General features: G+C 40.2%; 1 protein-coding gene across 1 annotated transcript in view; it reads right to left on the reverse strand.

Moving 5' to 3' along the window:
- The window catches only part of card19 (caspase recruitment domain family, member 19), a 54,104-nt gene extending 45,676 nt beyond the window's left edge, over window positions 1-8,428 (reverse strand). The window contains exon 1 of the mRNA XM_048606722.1: window positions 8,362-8,428. Within this exon, the coding sequence (XP_048462679.1) occupies window positions 8,362-8,428 (67 nt within the window). The remainder of the gene's footprint in view (window positions 1-8,361) is intronic.
- Window positions 8,429-12,283: the final 3,855 nt, after the last annotated feature.

Here is a 12,283-nt window from a genome sequence, read left to right on the forward strand (position 1 = left end):
ATCTATGCACATGGACACCGAGATCTTTCTGCTCATCCACACTACCATTAGCCCAGTACTCTGTATTCCTGTTACTTCTTCCAAAGTGAATCACCTCACATTTTTCCGCATTAAACTCCATTTGCCACCTCTCAGCCCAGCTCTGCAGCTTATCTATGTCCCTCTGTAACCTGCAGCATCCTTCCGCACTATCCACAACGCCACCAACTTTGGTGTCATCCGCAAATTTACTAACCCATCCTTCTACGCCCTCATCCAGGTCATTTATAAAAATGACAAACAGCAGTGGCCCCAAAACAGATCCTTGAGGTACACCACTAGTAACTGAACTCCAGGATGAACATTTCCCATCAACCACCACCCTCTGTCTTCTTACAGCTAGCCAATTTCTGATCCAAACCGCTAAATCACCCTCAATCCCATGCCTCCGTATTTTCTGCAATAGCCTACCATGGGGAACCTTATCAAACGCTTTACTGAATTCCATATACACCACATCAACCGCTTGGACTACATATAGACGCCACCTCAAGGCCTTGAAGAAGTACCATCAACATTGTTTGAGGTGGATTCTCTGCATCAGCTGGGAGGACAGGCATACTAATACCAGCATCAGCCAATAGTACCAGCATCACGACCTTGATCATTTGAAATTAACTCCACTGGGCTGGCCACGTACTTAGGATGTCTGAGATCCAACTGCCAAAGCAAATCTTCTTCACCCTGCTCAAGGAAGGCACTTGAATGAGAAAGGACAAGGCAAGTGTTTCAAACACTCCCTGAAGTCTTCTCTCAGGAAATGCAACATAGATGTCAACACATGGGAGACTTGTTCAGAAGAAACTACTTGAAGAATGCTCTTGTAGGAAGGGACACAAAACTGTGAGAACACTTGTTGGCAAGAGGAAGCATGGAAAAGAAGCCCGAGAAAGAAATGCCAAAGATCTCAAGGCCAAGGACCAATTTCACCTCCCAGAAACACCTGCTAAATGTATGGTCAGAGATGTAGTTCTAGGATCGGGCTCATTAGCCACACAAGGACCATATAACCACTGATGTGGAGTTTTCTTGGTGGGTAACTGTAGTCTTTATTGACTGACAATGACAAGGACACAAAATACCGTTCACTTCTTCAAAGTAAAGAAGGCACTCAGTATAATGCACACGACATCTAGAGTATGTTATGTCAGTATTATAATTACGCAGCTCTTCCTTTAAGCTTTTTCCTATCTGGTTGAAGCACTGTAACTGCAAAGCTTAAAAAAAAACTTTTCATTAAGATCTTCCATCTCCCTGAAGAGGTGTCATGTCAATCTATATGCAACAACTTGCTCTGAAATCTCTGTTCACATTTGACAGCTGTTACAAATTCTACTATTGTATCTGAGGTAATCACAATATTCCAGAACAATCAACATTTTAAATCAAACAACACCCAGTTTTCTTTCAATAAAAATCAATTCACCACATCTCTCAATGTTATAGGATCCTTTAAAAAAATTCTAGGATTTAGACCTTTGCTAAAACCTATTCAGTTCTTCTTTGGTGTGAGACCAAGCCATTAGTTCAGCTGACTAAAGGTTTGGTCAAAGAGATAGGTTTTCAGTGTCTTAAAGGAGGAAACAAAGATGGAGAAGTGTCGGGAGGATATTCCAGAGATTGGAGTCGAGGCACTCTGGAGGCACAGTCTCTAAAGGCCAATATTAGAATTAGGCCAAATATCTGGGAGATTTGAAGAGATTACACAGATAGGGAGGGGCAAAGATTTGAAAAATTTGAAAACAAAGATCAGATTTTAAAATCAGGATGTTGCTTCACTGAGACACAAATGTATATCGGTGAGTACAAGGCTATGTATTGGGGAATAAGAGTTGTTGAGAGTTATGACATGTCCTGCAGAGCTTTGGATACTTCAGGCTTTTGGAGTGTAGAATGTGGGAGACTTACAGGGTGTGATAAAAGAGCAAAGAAAAGAACAAAGAAAATTACAGCACAGGAACAGGCCCTTCGGCCCTCCAAGCCTGCGCCAATCCAGATTCTCTATTTAAACCTGTCGCCTATTTTCCAAGGATCTGTATCCCTCTGCTCCCTGCCCATTCATGTATCTGTCTCGATACATCTTAAATGACACTATCGTGCCCGCCTCTACCACCTCCGCTGGCAACGCGTTCCAGGCACCCACCACCCTCTGCGTAAAGAACTTTCCACGCATATCTCCCTTAAACTTTTCCCCTCTCACCTTGAAATCGTGACCCCTATTAACTGAGTCCCCCACTCTGGGGAAAAAGCTTCTTGCTATCCAGCCTGTCTATACCTCAATCAGGTCCCCCCTCAACCTCCGTCTTTCTAATGTAAATAATTCTAATCTACTCAACCTCCCTTCATAGCTAGCGCCCTCCATACCAGGCAACATCCTGGTGAATCTCCTCTGCACCCTCTCCAAAGCATCCACATCCTTTTGGTAATGTGGCGACCGGAACTGTACGCAGTACTCCAAATGTGGTCGAACCGAAGTCCTATACAACTGTAACATGACCTGCCAACTCTTGTACTCAATACCCCGTCCGATGAATGAAAGCATGCCGTATGCCTTCTTGACCACTCTATCGACCTTCGTTGCCACCTTCAGGGTCCAATGGACCTGAACACCCAGATCTCTCTGTGCATCAATTTTCCCCACGGCTTTTCCATTTACCATATAGTTCGCTCATGCTGTGGAATAGTTGAGTTTAGTGATTATCGAGGCATGATTGAGGGTTACATTTGGCTGGGAAGACAACCGTTTGCAGCTTTCCCTCCAAGCCACACACCATCCTGACTATATTCCCATTTGTTCAATGTCACTGGGATAAAATCCTGGGACACGCTTCCGTCACAGAGTTCATTAGCAAATGTGTGAGGACTGTGTACCAAAGAAGTCAAGCCAAGTGTTCCCCAACCATAAACCTTGGATGAACCAGGAAATCCAGTGCCTACTGAAGACCAGACGTGCAGCATTTAAGTGGTGACCCAAACCAATACAGAAAATCTGGATATGACCTCCACAAGGCCATCAGGGAGGTTAAGAGGCAGTACCAGACCAAATTAGAGGCTCAGAACTACCAAACATACTCCCACCGCCTATGGCAAGGCCTAAACGACATTATGGGATATAAAATAAAACAGTGTAAGATAGCAGATGATGACACATCCCTCCCTGACATGTTCAATGCTTTCTATGCTTGGTGTGAGCAGAATACCACCAGCGTAGCGATGCCTGCCTCAACAGACCCGGACACACCTGTTTCCTCTGTCACCACTTCAGAAATCAGATCAGTTTTCCTGGGAGTCACCCCAAAAAAAGCGAAGGGCCCGGACGGTGTCCCCAGCCGAGCAGTCAGATCCTGTGCAGACCAACTGGCGGAGGTATTCACTGACAGCTTCAACCTCTCCCTCCTACAAGCCGAAGTCCGCACCTGCTTCAAGAAGACCACCATCATCCCTGTACCCAAGACAACACATGCCTTCAACAGCATTATCCCTTCCAGGCTGATCTCAAAACTGTGTTACCTTCATCTCAGCTCTGCCCTCTGAAACTGGATCCTCAACTTTCTGACCCATAGGCCATAATCAGTGAGGTTAGGTAACTGCACCTCCTCTACAATAACACTCAACACTGAAGCCCCCCCAAGGATGTGTCGTCAGCCCCCTACTGTACTCCCTGTACACCTACAAATGTGTTGCCAAATTCCTAATGAACATCATCCTCAAGTTCACAGACGACACCATCGTAGTGGGATGGATATCTAACAATGATGAGTCAAAATACAGAAGGGAGATACAGGACTTGGTAACGTGGTACAATGAAACAATCTGTCTCTCAACGTCGGCAAAACTAAAGAACTGATCATTGACTTCAGAAAGAAAGGAGGAGAACACGCCTCCATCTACATCAGCAGAACTGAGGTTGAGAGAGTGAAGAGCATCAAGTTCCTCGGAGGGACAAAAACCAACGACCTGTCCTGGATTTGCCACATAAATGCGACAGTCAAGAAGGCACAACAATACTGCCTCTTCCTCAGGCAGCTCAGGAAATTTGCGATGTCCATAAGGACCCACATCAACTTCTACAAATGCACCATTGAAAGCATACTGTCCGGGTGCATAACGGCTTGGTATGACAACTGCTCTGCCCAGGACTGTAAGGAATTACAGAAGGTGGTGTGCACAGCCCAGACCATCACAGAAGCCAACTTTCCATCCATGGACTCTATTTACACAGCTCAATGCCGCAGAAAGGCCGCCAACAACATCAGAGACCCATCGCACCTGGTAATGACTTACTACAACCTCTCCCATCAGGCTGAAGTTACAGAAGCCTGAACACACGTTTTTCCGGCCATTATCAGACTGTTGAATGGACTGTAGTCTCAAATAATGCTTGCTGTGATCTGCGTGTACTGCTCGTAAACAAAGCTTTTCACTGTATTTCGGTACACATGACAATAAATCAATCGGTCAATCTGATACATTGTGAGTGTAACCTGCACCAAATGGACTGCAGTAATTCAACGACCAACTTCTCAAGGGCAGTTAGATAAATGCAATATATTTTAAGCAACGCTCACATTCCATGAAAAAGGACAGAAACAATAGTTGAGGCAGGAGATAAAGTCACAGAGGTGATTACAGGCAATCTTAGTAATAACACAAATATAAGGCTGGAGTTCATCTTGGGATGAAAAGTGATATCAAAGCTGCAAACAGATTGGCTTAACCTCAGACTGTTGCCAGGGAAGGGGGTAGACAGGGACTGTATCTAGGGAATGGATTTTGGACTAAGACCAATAGCTTCAGTCTTCCCAACATTTCATTGGAGGAAATTTCTGCTTATCCAGTAGTAGATGCAAAAAAACTTAGCATCTTTGGTGGAATTAAAGGAGGCATTGGTGAAGCAGACAATAAACAGGGATGTAGAAATACTGCGTGCAGATTGCTTCATAGAGATCTGAATGGTGGCAGGGATGGATTACTGCAATCTTTTAAATGAAAGGAAACTTAAAGGTTAGCCAATTTGGATAGCTAATACCTCTTATAGGATGGAAGCCTCCATTTGAAAGTTTTTTGTTGATGCCCAAGTACACCTTCAATTTATAGTCATTAGGCTATTTGATTTTATAGTAAGATTTTGGCATATATGTAGTGAGTAAAAGTTTCCAAGATGTAGTGTTCAACAATAAACTAACCTTGTTTGTAAATAAGACAAATATTAATCACAGACCTATTCTGAGCTTAGGTAACCATCAATGGCTTCTAAGCCTAAATCCTGGTCTGATAGAATACATAATCAATTACTCAGATTCCAGTTAAGTCAGTGTTCTCTGGGAAGGATTTAGAAAATATATAAACATTTTATCTGGTTCATGAGGGTTACAAAATTTGATTGTGGCAGTGGTTGGCACTGCAGTAGCTTATAGAATCACAGAAGTGTTAGAATACAGAAGGAGGCCATCAGCCCATTGTGTCTGCACCAACTCTCCAAATGAGCATCAATGGTTTAGTGGAATTCTCCTGTCTTTTCCCCGCACCTTTGCTCATTGTTTCTATCCAAATAATCATCAATGTCCTCTTAAATGCCTCACTTGATCCTGTCTCCACCATACTTCCAGGTAGTGTATACCAGACCCAAACCACTTGTTTGCGAAAATGTTTTCTTCTCACATCCCATTTGCTTCCTTTGTAAATCACTTGAAACCTGTACCCATCTCTTCATTCATTTTTTGAATGGGAATGGTTCAACCCTATCTTCTGTATCCAGCCCCCTCATGATTTTGAAAACTGTTATCAGATTTCCTCTTGACCTTCATCTCTCCAAGGAGAACAATGACAATAAATCTCTTCAATCTATCTCACAACTCAAGCTTCTCATCACTAGAACCATTCCTGTAAATCACTTTGGCACTATCTTGAATATGTTCAGATCCTTCTAAAAGTGGGCATCCAGAACTGTACAGAAAACTCCAGATGAGGTCTAAAAAGTGTCTTATATACCTCCCTTGCTCTTGTACTCTGTATGACTATTAATAAAGTCCAGGATACTATATGCTTTATTAACAGATTTGCCCCATCTGACCTGCCACCTTTAATAATCTATGTCCATTTCCACCCAAGTTTTGAGCTCTGGTTTTAACAATGACTGCACATGGGAACCCATGTTTCACATGAAATTGATTCAGTTAAAATACTGTTTCTCTGTAGTGTAATGACAACTTTAAGTGAGGACTACCTACTGATTACTGTAATGTTAAGAAAAGTAGCCAAAATGGTGTCACTATTTAAGAAAGGCTGTAGGGAAAAGCCAGGGAACTATAGACTGGTGAGCCTTACATCAGTGGTGGGTAAGTTGTTGGAGGGGATTCTGATGGACAGGATTTACATGCATCTGGAAAGGCAAGGACTGCTTAGGGATAAAAACTGAAAGAATTGCGGATGCTGTAAATCAGGAACAAAAACAAAGTTGTGAACCCTGAGGAAGGGCCACTGGACCCGAAACGTTAACTCTTTTTTCCTTCACAGATGCTGCCAGATCTGCTGAGCTTTTCTCGAAACTTTGTTTTTGTTACTGATTAGGGATAGTCAACATGGTTTTGTGCATGGCAAGTCGTGTCCCACCAACTTGATTGAGCTTTTTGAGGAGGTGACAAACAAGATTGATGAAGGCAGAGCAGTATACGTTATCTCTATGGACTTCAGCAAGGCGTTCGATAAGGTTCCACATGGTAGACCGGTCAGTGAGGTTAGATCACATAGAATCCACGGGAAGCTAGCCAAATGGATACAAAATTGGCTTGAAGGCAGGAAACTGAAGATGGTAGTGGACGGTTGCTTTTTGGGCTGGAGGCCTGTGACCAGCAGTATGCCACAAGGATCAACGCTGGGTCCAGTGCTTTTTGTCATTTATATAAATGATTTGGTTGTGAATATAGGAGGCATTGTTAGTAAGTTTGAAGATGACACCAAAATAGGTGGTTAGTAGACAGTGAAAAAAATTATTTCTGAGTACAATGGGACCTTAATCAGATGGGCCAATGGGCTGAGGAGTGGAGTGTGGAGTTTAATTTAGATAAATATGAGGTGTTGCATTTTGGTAAGACAAACCAGGGCAGGACTTATACATTTAATGGTAGGCCCCTAGGGAGTGTTGTCAAACAAAAAGACCTAGAGTTGCAGGTGTTCCTTGAAAGTGGAGTCACAGGTAGACAGGGTGGTGAAGAAGATGTTTAGTACACTTGCCTTCATTGGTTAGAACATTGAGTATCGAAGTTGGGATGTCATGTTGCAGCTGTACAGGACATTGGTGAAGCCACTTGTGGAATACTGCATACAATTCTGGTTGCCCTTCTGTTGGAAGGATGTCATTAAATTTGAGAGGGTGCAGAAAAGATTTACAAGGATGTTGCCAGGACTAGAGGGTTTGATTTATAGGGAGAGGCTGAATAGGCTGGGGCTTTTTTCTCTGAAGCATCAGAGGTTGAGGGGTGACCTTATAGAGGTTTATAAAATCATGTGGAGCATGGCTAGGGGGAATAGCCAAGGTCTTTTTCCTAGGGTAAGGGAGTCCAAAACTAGGACTAAGGTGAGAGGGGAAAGAGTTAAAAAGAACCTGAGGGATAACTCTTTTATGCAGAGGGTGGTGTGTGCACGGAAACATGAAGACAGATTATGCAAAAAGACTGAAGTTATTATTTTTGGGAAAAGTCAGATGGACTGCAGGGTCTTTTGTGGATGATCATTTTCCTTTGCTGAATTTAATTATATTCTCAGGCACCACCTAAATGTCAAGTGAAAATGCACTTACATTCAAATTTCTCAAATTACTTCACCTAAATGGTAAGGAAAAATTTAAAGAAAATATTTGTAGTTCAAGGCATTAACCCTTGTTATGTAATATTCTTTGCAGAAGTTTATTTTGTAACACTTTTTAAACATTAAGTTCATCTTAGAAATGGAGATTCACAAATAGTTCCCCCACCCCCAAGTTGCTCTAGTGCTGTCAGATTTTCCAGCCAGCAACATAATTTCCAGGCATTGTGGCAACCCTTAATCCAGGCCCACTTGGGCAGCTGGCCATAGTTAACGTCAATGGAGCAGCTAGGGTGGGAAACCGCTTTTTGGTAAAAAGAAATGAAGACAATTCAAGTAACCCTTTGTACCTTGAATCAAAGTACTGACTTCTACATTTTGTTCCCATTTAATACCTTTAAAGAGGCAGTCTGTTCATGATTAGCTTACATTTTCACTCTGATCTTGTGTGGATACGCTAAGTAAAACTAAAAATGTTGATAGTGAGGTGAAGTAGTCATCTGAAAATAGGGTACTTACTCAATAATTTCTCCTCATGGAGACATGAAGCTCGTAGTTTCCAGTACAGCAGCTTCAAGGTATTCATTCTCAGCTTTAAATAAAGTAATAGATCTCTCAATATTTCAATTCAGCTCATTTTGGAAATGTTTCAGATATTGCATACAAAATGCATTTTCATTGGCTGCTATATTATTTTATTCAATTACATCATTCATTATAGGATGTGAAGAATTCAAACAAAGATGTCTCAAAATAATGTTTTGTCCTGCCAAATATCCTGTTATACAGTCAGATTGCAATATTTTGACATTTTCATTGTGTCACAAAGGGAATCTGAACGTTGTATAACAGAATTACCTAATACAACAGTTATGAAACCAGGGTTTCATAAAGATTAAGAATGTTACTTGTACAGAGTCATTCCCAATGTTGAAATATTGTGGAAGATCAATCAGTTTTATATAGATTTTTAGAGTCAATTTACATTCTTAAATATCTTAGTAATCTGTCTATTCAATTAATATGAGAGGATATGCTATTTTCTAAGAAACAGAGCACAATGAAACACCATGTGCTAATCTTCTGAAGTGTAACTGTGTGTTCCTCTTTGGTTACAAACCAAATGCAAGTTAGTCATTTCAGCATTTATAAAATTACCCTGCGTGTATGAAACAAAATCACTTCACTGATTTAAGGGAAGTTTCTGCTTACAGAAAAAAAATAGTAATACCTCTTTACTCTCAGCAGAGACAAAATTTCCTTTAGGCATTCCACACACAAGCTGATTGGGGAAGCCCCCAATTGAAATGGAAAATATGAAATATTCAAACTGATATTATTGTTTAAACAACAAATATCCCAGCATACTATTGGAAAAATAAACATTTAAAACATGTTGAAATAGGCAAAGAATTCAAATTTCTTCTCACTCACTCTAATTCCTGCCTATTCTTCCATCTCTCCTCCCACTCATTGCCTGTCTGAGTGCCCTCATCTTCCCCAATTACTTCTTGACCACTCCAACATGCAGTCAAATGCCCTTCTTTATTCTGCCCGTACCTGCTGTCTTCTACCAAGTTGCTTACATGTCTTGAAAGATCCATGGGTTTCACCCGATCATTATTGTTATCTGTACCCAAGGATTCACCGTTGAAGACCACATCATTAAACCTTTAACATGTCAAAGCTGGTTTTCACCTCATCTACTTGACTACAAAGGTAATGACCATAGCCATGTTGTCTGATGTGGGCTGACATTTATTGAACTTCAAAGAATGCAATAGCTGTTCCTGTAATTCAATTTTTGGCAGGAAGCTTCCATGCATTAGGCTTCCAAGCCTCTGCAGTTGATCGTTGGCGGATAACCTAATTTGCATTTAATTTTGCATAAAGCAAATGACTGACATGATGTATGCCAAGCAATGCAACTTTTATAGCTTATCAGGTGGAACAAAAATACCATCCAGAGAGGGCACAGTTCTGTGATGGTTTCTGAAGAGTTGGAGGAATTTTACATGGACTCAAGCTATGACCTAAACACTTCGATCCCAGTAAGACTGAATCATTTATAATCACTGGAGATTTTTCACAGTAATTTGAATGATGCATTTTTTTATTGGAGACCATCACAAAATGTTGAGGTGATATCTAGATGCAGAAATACAGTCACAGCCATGATCATATTGAGTGTGCTCATGATCCTTTCATGACGAAACAATCCATCATGCCTGTATCTCTCTTTTTAAAGATGGAATGAATACAAGTCTTCAGTATCATTCACAACATGATGCATGATTGTGAGTTAGCAGGCCCACAATGAGGATGTTAGCAGTGGAGACAGAGCAGTAGTTATTTGATCTGAAACTGAGACTTAACAGAATCTTGTGACATTATTGAGGACCCTCGGTCTAAATCTATTCACTCCTGTTGGGTCCATCCTGCCCGTAGAACGTGTATACTGGTAGAGAAATCTGAAATGTTAGCTGCTAAATATGACACTGTCAGGCTGTTGATAGAATAGTCTGTTGGATAGCTCAACCAACATGAACAGTAATCCCAACATGTTAGTGAGAAGGATTTTATAAAGGGACTGGGATTGCTCATTTTTTTTAGGTCCAATGTCTGGATTATGGCTTAAACTTCCTTCTGCTACTGTTATGATTATTTTCTACTGATTGGCTTGCTAAGTGAATTTAGGGAACATTAATAACCAACCAGAATGGAGTCTCATCTATGTTGGTTAAGGAAAGCATGAAAGGTTCCTATTTCTGAAGGACAGTAGTGACACTGTTGGTTTTTTATGATAATCTAGCAACTTTAATAATGATTTACCACATTTAATTAAATTGCACAGTTTACCATAATGGGAAGAGATTCTAGAATGGATTTTGAAATTACAACCTCTGAGTTCCCGGTTTAGCTCCATAAGCATTACATGTCACCAAGTGCTACATAATATACTTGTGGCTAGAAGCAAGGGTGGCTTGATGAGGAGAATGATATCTTGATTGATTGGAGCAACAAAGAAATTAGGTTGTGCTTTGGAATGTTAAGTACACTTCCTGGGCTTTCAAAGAGAGGATGGTAATCGAAAATCATAGAGAATTAGCCACTGTGGAGTGTAGCCGATCACCTTTCTCCAATGCATCATTTATGCAGTTTCGGTATGTTCTCTGATTTACTATGTGCAATGCCACAGGAAAGTGATTAATATTTTATACCCAGCATGTATTCCATCAGAATCCAGATGACACATTTTATTAAAAATTCAAAATAAATAACTAAGTTTAATCCAGGAATTTATAATCACTTTGCACCCTAAAATATCAACTCACAACAATTAAAATCCAATTAACCTGCAGACCTATTAGTTTAAGAAGACACTGATTATATTAATAGAAAAACAATACAATGTGACTGACATGGCAGAGCACTTCCGACATTATAAAAAACTGCATCATTCAAATTACTGTGAAAAATCTCCAGTGATTATAAATGATTCAGTTTTACTGGGATTGAAGTGTTACGCTACAGCTTGATTTCAAGATAATGTGATGTTAAATTCCTTCCCAATCCACAATAATCAGTGCCACTTCTTACAGTGAATAAAAAGTTAAATTTATTTTTATTAGATAGCCAATAGTTGGTTTATTATGATAGCTTCCTAAATCAATTTCAGTAATTTTCTGGGGTTTCACGATCTTTTAACTTGTTTTAACTTGTGTCTTGAGGATTGCATTCTGTGTTTCTGTCAATTTCTCTTTGAAACCCCAAATCATTGTCTTACAATAATATGTTCATTAGCCTATTGCATTAGTGTCAATATTTGAAAAAAAAAGTCTTCATATGATAATTTAGCATTTTTCTGAGAGGGAAACCTTAACTGGCATCATACGTTTCACTATATTTCCCGGCCAGAAGATTCACTATTAATTCTATTTTGAGATTTGTACATGCACATAGCATTGGTACAGGCAATATTTTGATTACTTTTAAAACTACCTGAATTGACTATGGCAATTTTTTTACAGGCAAATATACTGTTCAACATTGTTAAGAGCTCAAAACTGTCAGTTTCCAATTGGCCACTCACTTTATACATTATTAGATTATCCTTTCTAACAAAAATTGACTGGCATGTATAGCAGACAGCCAGTCCAACAGTTTGAAACCTCAACTGAAGATGGATGTTCATTCCATAATTTCATCTGTGAATATGTCCAATAAAACTCGTACTCTATCAGAGAGACTTAATTAATTGATTCATTGTGTTTAGTGATAGAGCAGTTGAAATTTAGAAGAGGCACAGTGGACAAGCTCAACCACGTGAAACGTTTGCAATTATTGTACACAGAAAGGACAAATCTCGTTTAAAGGTAAGAGTGCTTCTGGAACAAATTTGGACTGACACATTTGGACTTATTCCATTAACTGTTCAACC

This window comes from Rhincodon typus, chromosome 16 (genome assembly GCF_021869965.1).
Source record: "Rhincodon typus isolate 14 chromosome 16, sRhiTyp1.1, whole genome shotgun sequence".
NCBI classification, from domain to species: domain Eukaryota; kingdom Metazoa; phylum Chordata; class Chondrichthyes; order Orectolobiformes; family Rhincodontidae; genus Rhincodon; species Rhincodon typus.